The sequence below is a fragment of the Oncorhynchus clarkii genome, chromosome 18 (assembly GCF_045791955.1).
Source record: "Oncorhynchus clarkii lewisi isolate Uvic-CL-2024 chromosome 18, UVic_Ocla_1.0, whole genome shotgun sequence".
NCBI lineage: Eukaryota > Metazoa > Chordata > Actinopteri > Salmoniformes > Salmonidae > Oncorhynchus > Oncorhynchus clarkii.
Genome location: NC_092164.1, coordinates 2,189,321 through 2,213,001, shown reverse-complemented (window position 1 = coordinate 2,213,001; position 23,681 = coordinate 2,189,321). Strand labels below are relative to the sequence as shown.

Sequence of the window (23,681 nt, the reverse complement as noted above, 5' to 3'; positions counted from 1 at the left end):
TTTCTTTAGGCAGGCTGCACACACTTCATCAGTCTCTCATTCACAATCTGACAAGCACTTGATCACGTTCTCAACCGTCAAGACTGTTCATCATTTCATCTCGTCTTTACATACAGCCTATTAATATATAACGTGTAGAATTATTTTTCAATTAAACCGTCATCCGTAGCATCCAGTCGATTAGCGAATGAAGGTTACGACGCGTCCATAAGGTTAGAGGAAGCTAAAAGTGAATTGAAATAAATTGACAAAATTGTACAGCCTAATTAGCTTACTCCTGTCTATGCAGAAAGAAAGACAATCCTTCCAAATAGGCTACTGAAGTATGATTTGTCCTCAGAGGATCATTAACCTTCTTTAAAATATAAAGACATTGTATATAAATTGCATTGTATTTAAATTGCATTGTCTACAGTCGGAAGGAAAGGCAGGAAAGTGCTCAATTTGGGCAGATTATCGATGAGTTGAGACTGTCTGGTAAGTAGAGAGGCCAAGCCAGACATTTCACAATATTTTCAAAAGACAATCGCGGGGAAAATGTACACTACATGATCAAAAGTATGTGGACATGTGCTCATTGAGCATCTCATTCCAAAATCATGGACATTAATATGGAGTTGGTCGCCCCTTTGCTGCTATAACAGCCTCCACTCTTCTGGGAAGGCTTTCCACTAGATGTTGGAACATTGCTGCTATAACAGCCTCCACTCTTCTGGGAAGGCTTTCCACTAGATGTTGGGACATTGCTGTTATAACAGCCTCCACCTCTTCTGGGAAGGCTTTCCACTAGATGTGGGGACATTGCTGCTATAACAGCCTCCACTCTTCTGGGAAGGCTTTCCACTAGATGTGGGGACATTGCTGCTATAACAGCCTCCACTCTTCTGGGAAGTCTTTCCACTAGATGTTGGAACATTGCTGTGGGGGGACTTGCTTCCATTCAGCCACAAGAGCATTAGGGAGGTCAGGCATTGATGTTAGGTGGTTAAGCCTGGTTCGCAGTCTGCGTTCCAATTCATCCCAACGGTGTTCGATGGGGTTGAGTTCAGGGCTCTGTGACGATCAGTCAAGTTCTTCCACACCGGATCTCGACAAACCATTTCTGTATGGACCTCGTTTGTGCACGGGGGACATTGTCATGTTGAAACAGGAAAGGGCCTCCCCAAACTGTGGCCCCAAAGTTGGAAACACAGAATCGTCTAGAATGTCATTGTCTGCTGCAGCATTAAGATTTCCCTTCACTGGAACTAAGGGGCCCAAACCATGAAAAACAGCCCCAGAACATTATTCCTCCTCCACCACACTTGTCAGTTGGCCCTATGCATTCCGGCAGGTAGCGTTCTCCTGGCATCTACCAAACCCTGATTTGTCCGTCGGACTGCCAGATGGTTAGGCCTGATTCATCACTCCAGAGAACACGGTGTCCAATGGCGGCGAGCTTTACACCACACCAGCTCACGCTTAGCACTGCGCATGGTGATCTTTGGCTTGTGTGCGGCTGCTCGGTCATGGAAAGCCATTTCATGAAGCTCCCGACAAACAGTTATTGTGTTGAAGTTGCATCCAGAGACAGTTTGGAAGTCGGCGGTGAGTGTTGCACGCTTCAGCACTCGGTGGTCCTGTTCTGTGAGCTTGTGTGGCCTACCACTTCGCTGTACCTGTTATAGCCCAGGCCGTACCTTTACATAAGTCTACAAACGTAATAATGCATAGAATGCTTTAATACGAAGGTGCATTTTTATGGTGAAAATCGGCTTCCTCAAAGTTGGAAGTCACCTATGTATGTCTGATAGGCTACACCGGTTAGGAAATAGGATTCATGTCTTAGAGACAGCTGGGATCCTCTTTAATATAGTGGCCAGTCAACTCAATGACTGGGCTTTAAAGAACATGTTTTCACTAGGCTCTGTAGGCTCAATGACTGGGCTTATAAGAACACGTTTTCACTAGGCTCTGTAGGCTCAATGACTGGGCTTATAAGAACATGTTTTCACTAGGCTCAATGACTGGGCTTTAAAGAACATGTTTTCACTAGGCTTTGTAGGCTCAATGACTGGGCTTATAAGAACATGTTTTCACTAGGCTCTGTAGGCTCAATGACTTGGCTTTAAAGAACACGTTTTCACTAGGCTCTGTAGGCTCAATGACTGGGCTTATAAGAACATGTTTTCACTAGGCTCTGTAGGCTCAATGACTGGGCTTATAAGAACATGTTTTCACTAGGCTCTGTAGGCTCAATGACTTGGCTTTAAAGAACATGTTTTCACTAGGCTTTGTAGGCTCAATGACTGGCTTATAAGAACATGTTTTCACTAGGCTCAATGACTGGGCTTATAAGAACATGTTTTCACTAGGCTCTGTAGGCTCAATGACTGGGCTTATAAGAACACGTTTTCACTAGGCTCTGTGCTCTCTAACCGTGTTCCAGGGGTCCTAGTCTATAGGCTCTGTGCTCTCTAAACGTGTTCCAGGGGTCCTAGTCTATAGGCTACGTTTGGCGTTATTAGGACATTTTTAGTTATGATATAAACCTTATTAAAACATATAGGGAGGGCTATGAGTTATGCTACATGATGCGTGTGATATAAACCTTATTAAAACATATAGGGAGGGCTATGAGCTATGCTACATGATGCGTGTGATATAAACCTTATTAAAACATATAGGGCTATGAGCTATGCTACATGATGCGTGCGACCATCATTTGGAGAAAAAAAAGCATGTGCTGATTCTGGCTTTAGACTGTATACTCTGGGCACCATTCACAAGTGATAACACATTGTTCACAAGTGACAATATTGTCAAACCAATAGACATTTTCTGAAGTCAATCTTGTCTTTTACATATACTAAATAACGTTTGAATGATATGTCGTGTTTTTCCCGCAGTTAATTTTCATGCCAGCCGTGTAGGCTACTCCTGTTGTAAAGCCAAGCAATGTACTTCATATTAGGAACGTTGATAAATAAACAAAGTGCATATTGGGAAGTATTCAGACCCCTTCCTGCCTCCACTTCCTGTTACATTACAGACTTGTTCTAAAATGGATTCAATTGTTTGTTTTTTTACTCATCAGTCTACACACAATACCCCATAATGACATCACAATACCCCATAATGACAAAGCAAAAACAACATTTTTCCAATTTATTATTATTAAATTGTGTTGACTTGATAGCTACCTACACAAATAGCTAGCTAGAACAAAGTGTTAAGATAAATTCATTAAAAAGATTAAAAGCAATACAAATAAGTTCTCCAGAGTTATTTACAGAACTCCACCATTCAGGCCTTTATGGTAGAGTGGCCGAAGGAATCCACTCCTCAGTAAAAGGCACATAACAGCCTGCTTGAAGTTTGCCAAAAGGCACCTGAAGGACTCTCAGACCATTTAGAAACACAATTATCTGGTCTGATGAAACCAAGATTGAGCTCTTTGGCCTGAATGCCAAGTGTCACGTCTGCAGCAAACCTGGAATCATCCCTACGGTGAAGCATGGTGGTGGCAGCAGCATGCTGTGGGGATGTTTTTCAGTGGCAGGGACTGGGAAATCAGGATCTCAGGATCTAGGGAAAGATGAATGGGTAGCAAAGAACATTGAGATACTTGATAAAAACCTGCTCCAGAGCGCTCAGGACCTCAGACTGGGGCGAAGGTTCAACTTCCAACATGACAACGACCCTAAACACACAGCCAAGACAATGCAGTAGTGGCTTCGGGACAAGTCTCTGAATGTCCTTGAGTGGCCCAGCCAAAGCCCGGACCCGATTGAGCATCTCTGGAGAGACCTGAAAAAAAAGCTTTGCAGCGATGCTCCCCATCCAACCTGACAAAACTTGAGCGCATCTGCAGAGAAGAATGGGAGAAACTCCTCAAATACAGATGTGCCAAGCTTGTAGCGTCAAACCCAAGAAGACACGAGGCTGTAATCGCTGCCAAAAGGTGCTCCAAAAAAGTACAGAGTAAAGGGTCTGAATACTTATGTAAATGTGATGTTTTTGTCTTGTCATTATGGGGTATTGTGATGTCATTATGGGGTATTGTGATGTCATTATGGGGTATTGTGATGTCATTATGGGGTATTGTGTGGAGATTGGTGAGGGGGGAAACGTAACAAAATGTAGAAAACGTCAAGGAGTCTGAATACTTTACTAGTGCACTATATATGGTATTTTGTATTGTATAACATGGTTGGGATACGACTGATGTGTTGTTGTCTCGCCTGGCCATCTTAAGATGAATCCACAAGCTGTGGGTAGCTCTCGATGGGAGTGTCTGCTCAATCAGGGTTTTATACACTTGGTCCTGGGTGGACAATTTGTTTTACTACTAACACAGGCTCTGAAACGACTTCATGTGTTTTAAAACTAGATTTATTATGTTAGCCATTGACGATTCATGTTTTTGGATAACTTCAACGAACTTAATTGATCTGCTAATAAAAAATGCACCTTTTTTTTGGTGGGGGGTTTATCTATTTATCTTTACAGAAAATACAATGTTTTTGTTTTAATTCATGGCATTCAAAATAATGTTTATTTATCTAGTCAAAACCGGTCACTAGATCTCTACACATCACCATTGGAAGAGGCCCATTTATCTAGGCACCAGTATTGTCTACAATCCGTACAAATATATGTTTATCAGTATAAAGGATTTACATAGGTTTCTTATTAAATAACAGTTCAATAAATGTATTTGTCATGTTTTTAATATGGTGCTACAGTCCAGGGACAGCATGACATTCACCATCCAATAATGACCCAGTTACTATTGGGGGAATGGAACCAGAGAGGAAGCTTGTGTTACCTTTCTCACACCACTACAGTATTCATTTCAACAGACCTTTTCCATGACCCCTGTGTTAGAGATCAACAGTACCAGTCAACAGTTTGGACACACCTACTCATTCAAGGGGTTTTTCTTTATTTGTACTATTTTCTACATTGTAGAATAATAATGAAGACATCAAAACTATGAAATAACACATATGAAATCATGTAGTAACCAAACAAGTGTTAAATCAAAATATATTCTTTAGGGAATAGGGAGCTATTTGGAACTCCGAGCAAGAGAATTAGCATTGGCTGTCTCACTAAAACATGCTGCATTGTGGTATAGTTGGAGTGATTCCACATGAAACCAGGGTAAAGTTCATAATGCTGTTGGAGTGATTCCACCTTAAATCAGGTTTAAGTTCATAATGGCCTTGGAGTGATTCCACATGAAACCAGGGTAAAGTTCACAATGCCTTGGAGTGATTCCACATGAAACCAGGGTAAAGTTCACAATGCCTTGGAGTGATTCCACATGAAACCAGGGTAAAGTTCATAATGCCTTGGAGTGATTCCACATGAAACCAGGGTAAAGCTCATAATGCCTTGGAGTGATTCCACATGAAACCAGGGTAAAGTTCATAATGCCTTGGAGTGATTCCACATGAAACCAGGGTAAAGTTCATAATGCCTTGGAGTGATTCCACATGAAACCAGGGTAAAGTTCATAATGGCCTTGGAGTGATTCCACCTTAAACCAGGGTAAAGTTCATAATGGCCTTGGAGTGATTCCACCTTAAACCAGAGTAAAGTTCATAATGCTGTTGGAGTGATTCCACCTTAAACCAGGGTAAAGTTCATAATGGCCTTGGAGTGATTCCACCTTAAACCAGAGTAAAGTTCATAATGCTGTTGGAGTGATTCCACCTTAAACCAGGGTAAAGTTCATAATGCTGTTGGAGTGATTCCACATGAAACCAGGGTAAAGCTCATACTGGTCTAATGCCATTTATATGTTTACATACCCTACATTACTCATCTCATATGTATATACTGTACTCAATACCATCTACTGCATCTAGCCTATGCCGTTCTGTACCATCACTCATTCATATATCTTTATGTACATATTCTTATTCATTCCTTTACACTTGTGTGTATAAGGTAGTTGTTGTGAAACTGTTAGGTTAGATTACTGCATTAGTCGGAACTAGAAGCACAAGCATTTCGCTACACTCGCATTAACATCTGCTAACCATGTGTATGTGACAAATAACATTTGATTTGATTTTAATGCCTTGGAGTGATTCCACATGAAACCAGGGTAAAGTTCATAATGCCTTGGAGTGATTCCACATGAAACCAGGGTAAAGTTCATAATGCCTTGGAGTGATTCCACATGAAACCAGGGTAAAGTTCATAATGCCTTGGAGTGATTCCACATGAAACCAGGGTAAAGTTCATAATGCCTTGGAGTGATTCCACATGAAACCAGGGTAAAGTTCATAATGCCTTGGAGTGATTCCACATGAAACCAGGGTAAAGTTCATAATGGCCTTGGAGTGATTCCACCTTAAATCAGGTTAAAGTTCATAATGGCCTTGGAGTGATTCCACATGAAACCAGGGTAAAGTTCATAATGCCTTGGAGTGATTCCACATGAAACCAGGGTAAAGTTCATAATGCCTTGGAGTGATTCCACATGAAACCAGGGTAAAGTTCATAATGCCTTGGAGTGATTCCACATGAAACCAGGGTAAAGTTCATAATGCCTTGGAGTGATTCCACATGAAACCAGGGTAAAGTTCATAATGGCCTTGGAGTGATTCCACCTTAAATCAGGTTAAAGTTCATAATGGCCTTGGAGTGATTCCACATGAAACCAGGGTAAAGTTCATAATGGCCTTGGAGTGATTCCACCTTAAACCAGAGTAAAGTTCATAATGCTGTTGGAGTGATTCCACCTGTATTTATTTATGCATTTGTTCCTTTATTTAACAAGGCAAGTCAGTTAAGAACACATTCTTACTTACAATGACGGCCTACCAAAAGGCTAAAAGGCCTCCTGCAGGAACGGGGGCTGTGATTAAAGATATATTTAATAAAAATATAGAACAAAACACACATCACGACAAGAGAGACAACACAACACTATATAAAGAGAGACCTGAGACAACAACACAGCATGGCAGCAACACAACATGGTAGCAACACAACATGGTAGCAGCATGACATGGTAGCAACACAGCATGGTAGCAGCACAAAACAGGGTACAAACATTGTTGGACACAGACAACAGCACAAAGGGCAAGAAGGTAGAGACAACAATACATCACACAAAGCAGCCACAACTGTCAGTAAGAGTGTCCATGATTGAGTCTATGAAGGAAGAGATGGAGATAAAACTGTCCAGTTTGAGTGTTTGTTGCAGCTCGTTCCAGTCGCTTGTTGCAGCGAACTGAAAAGAGGAGCGACTCAGGGATGTGTGTGCTTTGGGGACCTTTAACAGAATGTGACTGGCAGAACGGGTGTTGTATGTGGAGGATGAGGAACATTGGTGGCAAATCTGATGGCCAATCTATAAAGTACGTCTTCATAATCTAGCATGGGCAGGATGGTCATATGAATCAGGGTTAGTTTGGCAGCTGGGGTGAAAGAGGAGCGATGACAATAGAGGAAACCAGGTCTAGATTTAACTTTAGCCTGCAGCTTTGATATGTGCTGAGAGAACGACAATGTACCGTCTAGCCACACTCCCAAGTACTTGTATAAGGTGACTACCTCAAGCTCTAAACCCTCAGAGGTAGTAATCACACCTGTAGGGAGAGGGGCATTATCTTACCAATGAAACCAGGACAAAAATTAAACACCATGACTTTGGGGATTTTCACTCAATTTAATGGGGGATGGATTTCACAGGAGGTTGGTGGCACTTTAATTGGGGAGGACAGGCTCGTGGTATTGACTGGAGCGGAATCCACGGAATGGTATCAAATACATCAAACACATGGTTTCCATGGTTTCCAGGTGTTTGATGCCATTCCATTCGCTCCGTTCCAGACATTATTATGAGCCGTCCTCCCCTCAGCAGCCTCCACTGGTAGGATTGTTGACATATTATTGACATTTGTATCTAAAAAGCATAATTGATAAATAATTGAAAGAAGTCTGTATATTTAGGACATTTCAGCCTTACCCAGGCTCCTCCTCTTGAGACCATATTTCATCTGTAGGTGCTACAAAGTTAAACTTGGTGTCGAACGAAGCTTTTACCCCTCTGTAATACGAGTAGAGACCCTTTTTGTTATACTTTTTCCTTTTTAAATTGTTCTGTGTGTTATTTTATTTTGTTGGTTGACAGTAAGTCCCTTTGACATGTATCCAATGGCAGCGCCACCTAGTGGTGGAAAAAAATGTAATCTAAAATGTAATCTAAGTAACTATTAACCAGTTAAATGTAACTAAATGTAATAGAAAATGTAATCTAAGTAACTATTAACCAGTTACCATTCCTTTGAACTTTACCCTGGGTTGAGCAACTGAAAGCTCTACAGGAGCTGGCAGAGGAATGCAGTTCACTGTCATTACACAATAGATAGGTAGGTTCTCATGGGCACTACACATCAATACACAGACCATTCCGTTTATCACGCATCTCTATCTCGCCACGGCATTAAGAAAAAGACAGATTTAATGTTGACCCGTGGCTGTGGGGACCGAAATGAGGTTGTTTGGACTGCTGATTGGTCAGTTGTTTGGGGTTTAGGGACGTGGCCTTGGCCTTGGCTCCACTTTGGGCCCTCCCACCGATACCCAGGAAGTGGAGTCTGAAGGTCGTCCACTCCCCGAAGGTCATCTGGAGCAGCTGTTTGAGGTCGTCGGGATCACCGAAGACCAGCGCCTGGCCGGTGAGGTCATTGCTACGGACAATGTCTGCGTACTTCTTAGGGAGGTTCATCCTCGCCAGCTTTTGGGGAATTTGGAAAGATGCAGAACATAGAAAGAACATTTCAGTTTAACATGTTAGGGGCGGAAGGTAGCCTAGTGGTTAGAGTGTAGAGGAGGCAGGTAGCCTAGTGGTTAGAGTGTGATGGAGGCAGGTAGCCTAGTGGTTAGAGTGTAGAGGAGGCAGGTAGCCTAGTGGTTAGAGTGTAGAGGAGGCAGGTAGCCTAGTGGTTAGAGTGTAGAGGAGGCAGGTAGCCTAGTGGTTAGAGTGTAGAGGAGGCAGGTAGCCTAGTGGTTAGAGTGTAGAGGAGGCAGGTAGCCTAGTGGTTAGAGTGTAGAGGAGGCAGGTAGCCTAGTGGTTAGAGTGTAGAGGAGGCAGGTAGCCTAGTGGTTAGAGTGTAGAGGAGGCAGGTAGCCTAGTGGTTAGAGTGTAGAGGAGGAAGGTAGCCTAGTGGTTAGAGTGTAGAGGAGGCAGGTAGCCTAGTGGTTAGAGTGTAGAGGTGGCAGGTAGCCTAGTGGTTAGAGTGTAGAGGAGGAAGGTAGCCTAGTGGTTAGAGCGTTGGACTAGTAACCAAAAGGTTGCTAGATCAAATCCCTGAGCTGACAAGGTAAAAATATGTAATTCTGCCCCTGAACAAGGCACTGCTCATTGACAGGCATTGTAAATAAGAATTTGTTCTTAACAGACTTGCCTAGTTAAATAAAATAAAAAAAAACATCTTTATTGTATTTATCTGAGGTCTAAAGGTGGCTATGGACCCTGGTCTAATGGAGTGCACTATATAGGGAATAGGGTGCCATGTGGGACACAACCAACCCCCTACCGCTTTGCAGACGTCCTCAGAGGTCATGTTGATAACAGTCCTGATGTTGAGAGGAGCCAGGTTCCTCCCCCACCCAGAATTCTTCAGTCCGGTGGTCCCTCTGATCCGTGCCAGCTCCCTCCTGATAGAATGATCCAGGTTAACCGTGGTCAGCTTGAACCTCTCCGCGTCCCTCACCCTGAACTGGAAATGCACCTGGACGATTGGAAGATGAAGATGAAGTGTTGCACACACAAACACAGGTCGCTGGTTCAAATCTGTCTCGAAGGAGCGTAAACGGAACACACACCTTGAGGAACATCTCAAACATCTCTGGATCTCCGTCCTGCTCCAGCAGGTCTTCGATCTCCTCCCTCATCATGTGAAGCTCCATCCTCGAGTCGCTGAACACCTATTATAATGTATATAATGCATTAATAATATATAAAATAATAATGTGGAATTTAATTATAATAATATATGCCATTTAGCAGACCTCCCACAAAGCCTTGGACTCGTCGACGACTGTCGCCGTCCCGACAGCGTCATCAATCTCTGCTCTCTGCTGCTCGTCCTCCAGACACTGTAGGATCCAGCTGAGACGACATGGCCAATGGTTGGCAAGAACGACCTGTAATGTGGTGAACATAACTGTTAGTCCAGTCCATGTTTTCTATCCCCACAGTAAAGGCCAACAAACATATCAGACGCCCCAACCGACTTACGTTTTTCTAATCTTATCATTTGTATGACTCCCTCCCTCCCTCCCTCCCTCCCTCCCTCCCTCCCTCCCTCTCCCTCCCTCCCTCTCTCCCTCTCTCCCTCTCTCCCTCTCTCCCTCTCTCCCTCCCTCCCTCCCTCCCTCCCTCCCTCTCCACAACATAAAGAGGAGTGTTACAGTACCCAGGCAGCGATGTTCTCTGGCGGAGGCAGCTCAGTCTTCAGAGCCTCCATGAGCACCACGGTGACCCTGATGGAGTTGATGACCCGTCTCATGGACATGGTGTCATCAGAGATGTAGTGGTGGAGGTTCCCTCTGTTACTGGACAGGATGCTCTCCAGCGCTGATTCTATCGCCTTGTCCACCTCGTCCTCACTCAGCGCAAACGCCACGTGCGCCTCCTTGATGTGGTCGTTGTCTATCAAAGGAGTACTGGTCTCCGTCAGAATAATTGACGTCTCCTTTGTTTGGGGGGTGCTCTCGATCCAGGAGAGGGATGACTTCGGGCTGCCCAGGTCCAGCTCTCTCAGCTCGATCCCCTTTGACCCATGACCGTTGGCTTCTTCCGTGATCTCTGATTGGCCGCTAATGATATTGTAGAACACCTTGGGAGAGAGACGGAGAGAGAGAGAGAGAATATATTTTTTTTTACACATTTTGGAAGCATCACACAGATTATGAATGGCAGCAAACGCTGAGTTATTTGATACAATGTATCCATTTCATATAGAACACCTTGTGCTTGGAGGTGTGGCAGAGCGGCGGTATGGTGAAGGCCAGGGTCACGATGCGGTTCAAGAAGGCATAGGCTCTGTCTTCTTTACTGAAGCACCCGTCTGCATAGTTCACCTGTTGGAGAGAAACAAACTGCATTATTGCCCTATTCACATTTTTCCACTGTAAATAATATTCATTATATTGATTCACCTTCTTCCACTGTAAATCATTTAAATAGTCAACATTTCAGTGCTGAGGCTTTTTTTTTTTTTTTCTTGTATGCAGCTCTGGAAGATATACACTTGACTTATAGCAGTGGTTCCCTCCAGTCCTCCAGTCCTCCAGTACCCCAACAGTGGTTCCCTCCAGTCCTCCAGTACCCCAGCAGTGGTTCCCTCCAGTCCTCCAGTCCTCCAGTACCCCAACAGTGGTTCCCTCCAGTCCTCCAGTACCCCAGCAGTGGTTCCCAACTCCAGTAATCTAGTACCCCCAACAGTGGTTCCCAACTCCAGTCCTCCAGTACCCCAACAGTGGTTCCCTCCAGTCCTCCAGTACCCCAACAGTGGTTCCCTCCAGTCCTCCAGTCCTCCAGTACCCCAACAGTGGTTCCCTCCAGTCCTCCAGTACCCCAGCAGTGGTTCCCAACTCCAGTAATCTAGTACCCCAAACAGTGGTTCCCAACTCCAGTCCTCCAGTACCCCAACAGTGGTTCCCAACTCCAGTAATCTAGTACCGCAACAGTGGTTCCCAACTCCAGTCCTCCAGTGGTTCCCAACTCCAGTCCTCCAGTACCCCAACAGTGGTTCCCAACTCCAGTCCTCCAGTACCCCAACAGTGGTTCCCAACTCCAGTCCTCCAGTCCTCCAGTACCCCAACAGTGGTTCCCAACTCCAGTCCTCCAGTCCTCCAGTACCCCAACAGTGGTTCCCAACTCTAGTCCTCCACTACCCCCAACAGTGGTTCCCAACCACTGTTGGGGGTCGTGGAGGACTGGAGGGAACCACTGGAGTACTGGAACCACTGGGTACTGAAAGACTGGAGTTGGAACCACTGGAGGACTGGAGTTGGGAACCACTGTTGGGGTACTGGAGGACTGGAGTTGGGAACCACTGTTGGGGTACTGGAGGACTGGAGTTGGAAACCACTGTTGGGGTACTGGAGGACTGGAGTTGGGAACCACTGTTGGGGTACTGGAGGACTGGAGTTGGGAACCACTGTTGGGGTACTGGAGGACTGGAGTTGGGAACCACTGTTGGGGTACTGGAGGACTGGAGTTGGAAACCACTGGAGGACTGGAGTTGGGAACCACTGGAGGACTGGAGTTGGGAACCACTGGAGGACTGGAGTTGGGAACCACTGGAGGACTGGAGTTGGGAACCACTGGAGGACTGGAGTTGGGAACCACTGTTGGGGTACTGGAGGACTGGAGTTGGGAACCACTGTTGGGGTACTGGAAGACTGGAGTTGGGAACCACTGTTGGGGTACTGGAGGACTGGAGGACTGGAGTTGGGAACCACTGTTGGGGTACTGGAGGACTGGAGTTGGGAACCACTGTTGGGGTACTGGAGGACTGGAGTTGGGAACCACTGTTGGGAGGACTGGAGTTGGGAACCACTGGAGGACTGGAGTTGGGACCACTGTTGGGAGGACTGGAGTTGGGTACCACTGTTGGGGTACTGGAAGACTGGAGTTGGGAACCACTGCTATAGGGGATATACTTTACTGTGTGTGACTTATTCTTATCATGAGGGTCCCAACAGTTACCCAGATTGTATTATGATTATTATTATTACTACTACTGTATATACTTATTTCTGTTTAGTACTGAACTCAACCCGGGAATTTAAAAAGCGTCTTCCACAGGGCTTAATTCTGTGACCGCTGCTGTTGATTAAAACTGTAGAAATCTGTCTGCATATTTCAAGACATGGGAGATACCCAACGGGCTGGACCATTCTCTTCTCATCACTCATCTTGAAAAAAACGACTCAAATGAACGTGGAAATGAAATGATCCGCCATCATTAACACAATGAAAACATCTAATGATTTATTATTGAAATAGCATGGGTGACGAGAAAACAAATTGGCACAATTTAAGGCCAAGTGGCAAACAATGATGCAGGCACTAGGGATGGGGGTGTGGTCAGGGATGGGTGTGTGGTCTGGGATGGGGGTGTGGTCAAGGGTGGGGGTGTGGTCAGGGATGGGGGTGGGGTCAGGGATGGGGGTGTGGTCAGGGATGGGGGTGTGGTCTGGGATCCGGGTGTGGTCCGGGATGGGGGTGTGGTCCGGGATGGGGGTGTGAGCCTGCGGGTCTGGCCATTGTTTGTATGCGTCTGTCTGTAAGTTGTTGTTCATATGTATAGAATATAATAGAATGTATAGGGTTGACTCAGAGTTGACTGATAACACAATATGTACCTGTTGAACCAGGACCTCAGGGTTGACTGAGGACCTCAGGGTTGACTCAGGGTTGACTGATAACACAATATGTACCTGTTGAACCAGGACCTCAGGGTTGACTGAGGACCTCAGGGTTGACTGATAACACAATATGTACCTGTTGAACCAGGACCTCAGGGTTGACTGAGGACCTCAGGGCTGACTCAGGGTTGACTGATAATACAATATGTACCTGTTGAACCAGGACCTCAGGGTTGACTGAGGACCTCAGGGTTGACTCAGGGTTGACTGAGGACCTCAGGGTTGACTCAGGGTTGACTGAGGACCTCAGGGTTGACTCAGGGTTGACTGATAACACAATATGTACCTGTTGAACCAGGACCTCAGGGTTGACTGAGGACCTCAGGGTTGACTCAGGGTTGACTGATATAACAATATGTACCTGTTGAACCAGGACCTCAGGGTTGACTGATAATATAAGATGTACCTGTTGAACCAGGACCTCAGGGTTGACTGATAACACAATATGTACCTGTTGAACCAGGACTTCAGGGTTGACTGATGACACAATATGTACCCGTTGAACCAGGACCTCAGGGTTGACTGAGGACCTCAGGGTTGACTGATAATACAATATGTACCTGTTGAACCAGGACCTCAGGGTTGACTGATAACACAATATGTACCTGTTGAACCAGGACCTCAGGGTTGACTGATAATACAATATGTAACTGTTGAACCAGGACCTCAGGGTTGACTGAGGACCTCAGGGTTGACTGATAATATAATGTGTATCTGTTGAACCAGGACCTCAGGGTTGACTGATAATATAATATGTACCTGTTGAACCAGGACCTCAGGGTTGACTGATAATATAATGTGTATCTGTTGAACCAGGACCTCAGGGTTGACTGATAATATAATGTGTATCTGTTGAACCAGGACCTCAGGGTTGACTGATAACACAATATGTACCTGTTGAACCGGGACCTCAGGGTTGACTGAGGACCTCAGGGTTGACTCAGGGTTGACTGATAATATAATATGTACCTGTTGAACCAGGACCTCAGGGTTGACTGATATAATATGTACCTGTTGAACAAGGACCTCAGGGTTGACTGATAACACAATATGTACCTGTTGAACCATGACCTCAGGGTTGACTGCCAGCAGAGAGATAAAGGGGGACTCCTCATCAGAGAGCAGTATACTGATAGCATCCAGGACACCAACGATCTTCTTAGGAGCACATCGATCCAGGTTAGTGATCTCCAGAACCACGCGGATCCTCCTCTGCTCAAACACCTCCATGAACAGGATGAACCTGGACAACAGCCACATCTCCTTCCTCACCTGGGAGAGGAAGGGAGAGAGAGAGAAAGAGAGAGAGACAAACAGAGGCAGAGAAACAGAGAGAGAGAGGTGATAGAGAAAGTGAGAGAGGTGATAGAGAGAGTGAGAGAGAGGTGATAGAGAAAGTGAGAGAGAGGTGATAGAGAGAGAGAGAGAGGTGATAGAGAGAGTGAGAGAGAGGTGATAGAGAAAGAGAGAGAGGTGATAGAGAGAGTGAGAGAGAGGTGATAGAGAGAGTGAGAGAGAGGTGATAGAGAGAGTGAGAGAGGTGATAGAGAAAGTGAGAGAGGTGATAGAGAGAGTGAGAGAGAGGTGATAGAGAGAGTGAGAGAGGTGATAGAGAGAGTGAGAGAGGTGATAGAGAGAGTGAGAGAGGTGATAGAGAGAGTGAGAGAGGTGATAGAGAGAGTGAGAGAGGTGATAGAGAGAGTGAGAGAGAGGTGATAGAGAAAGTGAGAGAGGTGATAGAGAGAGTGAGAGAGGTGATAGAGAGAGTGAGAGAGGTGATAGAGAGAGTGAGAGAGGTGATAGAGAGAGTGAGAGAGGTGATAGAGAGAGTGAGAGAGGTGATAGAGAGAGTGAGAGAAAGATAAAAAGTTGGAGAAAGCAGGTTAGGGAGCTGATTCATTGGTCAAAAGTTGGTGAATTGATCTAAAGTAGTGCACTCTGTAGGGAATAGGGTGCCATTATATCCTCCCTCACCTCGTTCATGAACCCCAGTTGGCCGCTGACCCTCTCGTTGTCCAGCGCCTTACGGACGTGCAGGTCCTGGTTGAAGATCAGGTTCTTTCCCATCTGGAAGATGAATCGTATAGCTGCTGCTGCAGGAAGCCCGAAGACAGCGAACGCCAGGCCCTCCAACACGCCGGTCCCTCTTTGGGCTTCACTCGGACCTTCTTCTCCTCCTGTTCCGTTTCCGGATCCCAGTCCGTCCAGTTCAGGTGCGTCTGGAACCTCCGGGAAGCCATACTTCACCTATAGGTGCAGGAACACAAGGTCAGGGCAACGTCCTACTCCGTGTTCTCTGACTTGTTTGCTGAAATTCACAATGAATGTGTTATTTTTCCATCTTAATGCTGATTGGTGAACTTTTTCATGCTACCAAAGATTCCCTCACTCGTAGTCATATTGTATCACCTTGCTTTACTGGTCCCTTTGTTTACAATTCTTCCTCGTTTATGCTAAACATATTATGGGATACTAGAACATGAATGGACTTGTTACTATGGTTCTATCCCAGGTTGGAACCCCGTTCCCTACATAGTGCACTACTTTTACTCCAAGGTAGTGCACATTGAAGGCAAAAGAGTGTCATTTGGGAAGCAACCTCTAACAACCTTCTGATTCTCACCAGAAAGACGAGGACTGTGAGAGCAGCCAGCAGCACGGTCAGGACCAGGGACCAGAGAGGGAAACAGCAGAACTTCTTAGATCTCCACTCTGACGATGTGTTTTCAATCACCTTCTTCCTCACCTCATCCTCCTCGTTGTGCTGCGCCACGCGGTACAGACCCAGCTGAAGAACAACAAGAAGACTTTCTTGTCCGTTATCTTGATGTTTCCAGTCAGAACTGGGTTTGGAACTGACAAAGCTCTCACCTCTTATTGGATTTAACCATTATTTATACAGGAAGTCCTGTTGAGGTCAAAGGACCTATTTTATGAGGGAGACCGCTAACCTCTAGGTTACCTACCGGAAGTCAACCTCTAGGTTAATTACCTGAAGTGAACCTCTAACCTCTAGGTCACCTACCTGAAGTATACCTCTAACCTCTAGGTCACCTACTTGAAGTCAACCTCTAGCCTCTAGGTTACCTACCTGAAGTCAACCTCTAGGTTACCTACCTGAAGTCAACCACTAACCACTGGGTTACCTACCTGAAGTCAACCTCTAGGTTACCTACCTGAAGTCAACCTGTAGGTCACCTACCTGAAGTTAACCTCTAACCTCTAGGTCACCTACCTGAAGTTAACCTCTAACCTCTAGGTCACCTACCTGAAGTCAACCTCTAGGTCACCTACCTGAAGTGAACCTCTAACCTCTAGGTCACCTACCTGAAGTCAATCTCTAACCTCTAGGTCACAGACCTGAAGTTAACCTCTAACCTCTAGGTTACCTACCTGAAGTCAACCTCTAGGTTACCTACCTGAAGTCAACCTCTAACCTCTAGGTTACTTACATGAAGTTAACCTCTAACCTCTAGGTTACCTACCTGAAGTCAATCTCTGACCTCTAGGTCACCGACCTGAAGTTAACCTCTAACCTCTAGGTTACTTACATGAAGTTAACCTCTAACCTCTAGGTCACCTACCTGAAGTCAATCTCTAACCTCTAGGTCACCGACCTGAAGTTAACCTCTAACCTCTAGGTTACCTACCTGAAGTCAACCTCTAGGTTACCTACCTGAAGTCAACCTCTAACCTCTAGGTTACTTATATGAAGTTAACCTCTAACCTCTAGACTACCTACCTGAAGTTAACCTCTAGCCTCTAGGCTACCTACCTGAAGTTAACCTCTAAATTCTAGGCTACCTACCTGAAGTTAACCTTTAACCTCTAGGTTACCTACCTGAAGTCAACCTGTAGGTCACCTACCTGAAGTTAACCTCTAACCTCTAGGTCACCTACCTGAAGTTAACCTCTAACCTCTAGGTCACCTACCTGAAGTCAACCTCTAGGTCACCTACCTGAAGTGAACCTCTAACCTCTAGGTCACCTACCTGAAGTCAATCTCTAACCTCTAGGTCACCGACCTGAAGTTAACCTCTAACCTCTAGGTTACCTACCTGAAGTCAACCTCTAGGTTACCTACCTGAAGTCAACCTCTAACCTCTAGGTTACTTACATGAAGTTAACCTCTAACCTCTAGGTTACCTACCTGAAGTCAATCTCTAACCTCTAGGTCACCGACCTGAAGTTAACCTCAAACCTCTAGGTTACCTACCTGAAGTCAACCTCTAGGTTACCTACCTGAAGTCAACCTCTAACCTCTAGGTTACTTACATGAAGTTAACCTCTAACCTCTAGGTTACCTACCTGAAGTTAACCTCTAACCTCTAGACTACCTACCTGAAGTTAACCTCTAGCCTCTAGGCTACCTACCTGAAGTTAACCTCTAAACTCTAGGCTACCTACCTGAAGTTAACCTTTAACCTCTAGGCTACCTACCTGAAGTTAACCTCTAACCTCTAGGTAACCCACCTGAAGTTTCCCGAAGCTCTCCTGCAGTGCCAGGCACAGTCTCATCACCAGCCCCGCCCAGAGGAGGTCACTCCCGGCGAAGTGCCATGCGGAGAACCGAACATAGATGAACCGGACATTCTTCCGCCGCTGGTTCTCCTCGGTCCAGACGGGTCGGTAGAACAGCAGCCTGCAGATCAGAGCTAGGAGACCAGTGATGGAGGCTTTGACGGAACGAGGCTTGGACCTGCCCTGGTAACTCTGCTCCCTCCTCTCTGCCTCCTGCTCCATGTGGACTAGTCAAGGAGCGAGCGAGCAAGAGAGACAGAGAGAGAGAGAGAAAGAGAACAGTGAGATAAGGATATATTCATTCTAGCTCTGGGTGTTAGGGCTACTTTCTAACGCTGAGCATCCTGCGTAGATGAATATCGTCAACACTCTATATGACAGGATCATGTTGTATCTACCCTCTATATGACAGGATCATGTTGTATCTACCCTCTATATGTCAGGATCATGTGGTGTCTACCTACCCTCTATGAGACAGGATCATGTTGTGTGTAACTACCCTCTATGAGACAGGATCATGTGGTGTCTACCTACCCTCTATGAGACAGGATCATGTTGTGTGTAACTACCCTCTATGAGACAGGATCATGTTGTGTGTAACTACCCTCTATGAGACAGGATCATGTTGTGTCTACCTATCCTCTATGAGACAGGATCATGTGGTGTCTACCTACCCTGTATGAGACAGGATCATGTGGTGTCTACCTACCCTCTATAAGACAGGATCATGTTGTATCTACCTACCCTCTATAAGGATCATGTGGTGTCTACCTACCCTCTATGAGACAGGATCATGTGGTGTCTACCTACCCTGTATGAGACAGGATCATGTGGTGTCTACCTACCCTCTATAAGACAGGATCATGTTGTATCTACCTACCCTCTATAAGGATCATGTGGTGTCTACCTACCCTCTATGAGACAGGATCATGTTGTGTCTACCTACCCTCTATGAGACAGGATCATGTGGTGTCTACCTACCCTCTATGAGACAGGATCATGTGGTGTCTACCTACCCTCTATGAGACAGGATCATGTGGTGTCTACCTACCCTCTATATGACAGGATCATGTTGTGTCTACCCTCTATAAGACAGGATCATGTGGTGTCTACCTACCCTCTATAAGACAGGATCATGCGGTGTCTACCTACCCTCTATGAGACAGGATCATGTGGTGTCTACCTACCCTCTATATGACAGGATCATGTTGTGTCTACCCTCTATAAGACAGGATCATGTTGTGTCTACCTACCCTCTATATGACAGGATCATGTTGTGTCTACCCTCTATATGACAGGATCATGTGGTGTCTACCTACCCTCTATAAGACAGGATCATGTGGTGTCTACCTACCCTCTATGAGACAGGATCATGTGGTGTCTACCTACCCTCTATGAGACAGGATCATGTGGTGTCTACCTACCCTCTATGAGACAGGATTATGTGGTGTCTACCTACCCTCTATAAGACAGGATCATGTGGTGTCTACCTACCCTCTATGAGACAGGATCATGTGGTGTCTACCTACCCTCTATAAGACAGGATCATGTGGTGTCTACCTACCCTCTATGAGACAGGATCATGTGGTGTCTACCTACCCTCTATGAGACAGGATCATGTGGTGTCTACCTACCCTCTATAAGACAGGATCATGTGGTTTTCTACCTACCCTCTATGAGACAGGATCATGTGGTGTCTACCTACCCTCTATGAGACAGGATCATGTGGTGTCTACCTACCCTCTATAAGACAGGATCATGTGGTGTCTACCTACCCTCTATGAGACAGGATCATGTGGTGTCTACCTACCCTCTATATGACAGGATCATGTTGTGTCTACCTACCCTATATGAGACAGGATCATGTGGTGTCTACCTACCCTCTATGAGACATGATCATGTGGTGTCTACCTACCCTCTATATGACAGGATCATGTTGTGTCTACCCTCTATAAGACAGGATCATGTGGTGTCTACCTACCCTCTATAAGACAGGATCATGTGGTGTCTACCTACCCTCTATATGACAGGATCATGTTGTGTCTACCCTCTATAAGACAGGATCATGTTGTGTCTACCTACCCTCTATATGACAGGATCATGTTGTGTCTACCCTTTATATGACAGGATCATGTGGTGTCTACCTACCCTCTATAAGACAGGATCATGTGGTGTCTACCTACCCTCTATGAGACAGGATCATGTGGTGTCTACCTACCCTCTATAAGACAGGATCATGTGGTGTCTACCTACCCTCTATGAGACAGGATCATGTGGTGTCTACCCTCTATAAGACAGGATCATGTGGTGTCTACCCTCTATGAGACAGGATCATGTGGTGTCTACCTACCCTCTATAAGACAGGATCATGTGGTGTCTACCCTCTATAAGACAGGATCATGTGGTGTCTACCTACCCTCTATATATCTGAGGATCATGTTGATGCGGTTCTGACATGATGAGTAGAGGCCCACTGTAGCAGGAGAGGACACTTTAATCAGAGTCTTGGACAGAGCGTACGCATAGATGTGATCCGACGGCAAATCTATAGAATCAAGAGAGATAAATGTAACACAGGGCGTTCCTTCCAGGCATTTTGATAGGTTCGGTTAAGTAGTTAAAATGTAGTGGGAAACTACAAACAAAACATCTACAAGATAAAAATAAATGGACCAAAATACCGGCTGTATTTCTGTATTTTGAAAGTTATACAGTGGGGCAAAAAATTATTTCGTCCGCCACCAATTGTGCAAGTTCTCCCACTTAAAACGATGAGAGAGGCCTGTAATTTTCATCATAGGTACACTTTAACTATGACAGACAAAATGAAAAAAATAAAATAAAAAAAAATCCAGAATTTTTTTTTGTAGGATTTTTAATGAATTTATTTGTAAAATTATGGTGGAAAATAAGTATTTGGTCACCTACAAACAAGCAAGATTTCTGGCTCTCATAGACCTGTAACTTCTTCTTTAAGAGGCTCCTCTGTCCTCCACTCGTTGCCTGTATTAATGGCACCTGTTTGAACTTGTTATCAGTATAAAAGACACCTGTCCACAACCTCAAACAGTCACACTCCAAACTCCACTATGACCAAGACCAAAGAGCTGTCAAAAGGACACCAGAAACAAAATTGTAGACCTGCACCAGGCTGGGAAGACTGAATCTGCAATAGATAAGCAGCTTGGTTTGAAGAAATCAACTGTGGGAGCAATTATTAGGAAATGGAAGACATAAAAGACCACTGATAATCTCCCTCGATCTGGGGCTCCACGCAAGATCTCACCCCGTGGGGTCAAAATGATCACAAGAACGGTGAGCAAAAATCCCAGAACCACACGGGGGGACCTAGTGAATGACCTGCAGAGAGCTGGGACCAAAGTAACAAAGCCTACCATCAGTAACACACTATGCCGCCAGGGACTCAAATCCTGCAGTGCCAGACGTGTCCCCCTGCCTAAGCCAGTACATGTCCAGGCCCGTCTGAAGTTTGCTAGAGAGCATTTGGATGATCCAGATGAAGATTGGGAGAATGTCATATGGTCAGATGAAACCAAATATAACTTTTTGGTAAAAACTCAATGAATGGGGCCATGTTTAGTGAGATTTCGAGTGAAAACCTCCTTCCAACAGCAAGGGCATTGAAGATGAAACGTGGCTGGGTCTTTCAGCATGACAATGATCCCAAACACACCGCTCGGGCAACGAAGGAGTGGCTTCGTAAGAAGCATTTCAAGGTCCTGGAGTGGCCTAGCCAGTCTCCAGATCTCAACCCCATAGAAAATCTTTGGAAGGAGTTGAAAGTCTGTGTTGCCCAGCAACAGCCCCAAAACATCACTGCTCTAGAGGATATCTGCATGGAGGAATGGGCCAAAATACCAGCAACAGTGTGTGAAAACCTTGTGAAGACTTACAGAAAACGTTTGACCTCTGTCATTGCCAACAAAGGGTATATAACAAAGTATTGAGATAAACTTTTGTTATTGACCAAATACTTATTTTCCACCATAATTTGCAAATAAATTCAAATAAATAAATAAATTAAAAATCCTACAATGTGATTTTCTGGATTGTTTTCTTCTCATTTTGTCTGTCATAGTTGAAGTGTACATATGATGAAAATTACAGGCCTCTCTCATCTTTTTAAGTGGGAGAACTTGCACAATTGGTGGCTGACTAAATACTTTTTTGTCCCACTGTTAATTTTGAAAATTCAATATCTGACCTGCAAAACATTTTGGGGACTATATCAACAATGGACTAATGAAATATATACCAAAATATATGTATTTAATGATTGACAGTGTTTTCTGAATGATGGGAGTGACCTCCACTGTAAATATGTATTACTAAAGCATGTGACCACATGAATTTCCTCCAATGGGATAATAAACGTTATCAAATGTCCTAATTAATACCAGTTGCACACAACTTCCTCTTTTTAAAACCTACAGTATGACTGCATCTGAAATGGCTCCCTATTCCCTATGTAGTGCACTACTTTGGACCTGGGCCCTATTCCCTATGTAGTGCACTACTTTTGACCAGAACCCTATGGGGGAATAGGGCCCTGGTCCAAAGTAGTGCACTACATAGGGAATAGGGCCCTGGTCCAAAGAGGTGCACTACATAGGGAATAGGGTGCCATTTGGGACACTGTCCTGTGTTTGTGTATTCCAGCTGCTACAGAACAGGCCCAGTACATCATTATGCAAACACTCAGGTGCTGTTCTGTTCTATTCTGTTCACACAGCCATAATTGGTCTAGGGTAACTCAGAGATGGGTTGAGAGTGAGGGACCCTAGAAACTAACAATTTGGAGGAGGAAATGGAATCTGGAATCTCAATGATCTCTCTCAAGAGAGAGCTCACCTTTTGTTATCATTGTATTGGTTGTTGCCAACGGCACCCAGAGAATAATGGTAATGTATGGCTGTTTGTGATCTGTGAATGACAAGAATAACACTTACAAATCCTCAGGTGAAAGAGAGGGAGGGAGAGAGAGAGAGAGGGTGGAGGTGAATGAGAAGGGGGAGGGAAAAGGAGAGGGAGAGAGAGAGGGTGGAGGTGAATGAGAAGGGGGAGGGAAAAGAGAGGGAGAGAGAGAGGGTGGAGGTGAATGAGAAGGGGGAGGGAAAAGAGAGGGAGAGAGAGAGAAAGAGAAGGGACACAGAGTGGGAGAGAGGTAGAGAGAGAGACAGAGAGAGACAGAGAGAAACAGAGAGAGAGAGGGTGGAGGTGAATGAGAAGGAGGAGGGAAAAAGAGGGAGAGAGAGAGAGGGTTGGGGAATTGAATACTAATATAACAGCAGTGTTATATAGAAAGTGCAGCAGTAGATGATATAGAAATAAAATGACTTGGTGACAAAATACACCTCAATGTATACAGTGTCTGTCATTCTGGTGCTATTTAGACTTACTATACATTCAGTGAGTTCCTATACATCCAGTGAGTTACTGAGGTACTATACATCCAGTGAGTTACTGAGTTCCTATACATCCAGTGAGTTACTGAGTTACTTACTATACATCCAGTGAGTTACTGAGTTCCTATACATCCAGTGAGTTACTGAGTTACTATACATCCAGTGAGTTACTGAGTTACTATACATCCAGTGAGTTACTATACATCCAGTGAGTTACTGAGTTCCTATACATCCAGTGAGTTACTGAGTTACTGAGTTACTATCCATCCAATAGGCTATGTGTAG

At 44.9% G+C, this 23,681-nt stretch overlaps 1 protein-coding gene and 1 pseudogene across 1 annotated transcript; one reads left to right on the top strand and one right to left on the bottom strand.

Moving 5' to 3' along the window:
* The window catches only part of LOC139373916 (zinc finger protein 79-like), a 260,279-nt pseudogene that overhangs the window by 225,741 nt on the left and 10,857 nt on the right, over nucleotides 1-23,681 (top strand).
* Nucleotides 8,450-22,906, bottom strand: LOC139372827 (NTPase KAP family P-loop domain-containing protein 1-like). The gene is made up of 12 exons (XM_071112646.1): nucleotides 22,843-22,906; nucleotides 20,387-20,515; nucleotides 17,923-18,197; nucleotides 16,073-16,237; nucleotides 15,424-15,696; nucleotides 14,506-14,721; nucleotides 10,981-11,094; nucleotides 10,428-10,850; nucleotides 10,021-10,155; nucleotides 9,835-9,936; nucleotides 9,546-9,740; nucleotides 8,450-8,743 (listed from the first exon to the last, which is right to left on the bottom strand). The coding sequence occupies exons 1-12, from the start codon at nucleotides 22,853-22,855 to the stop codon at nucleotides 8,450-8,452; spliced, it is 2,334 nt and encodes a 777-aa protein (XP_070968747.1). The 5' UTR covers nucleotides 22,856-22,906.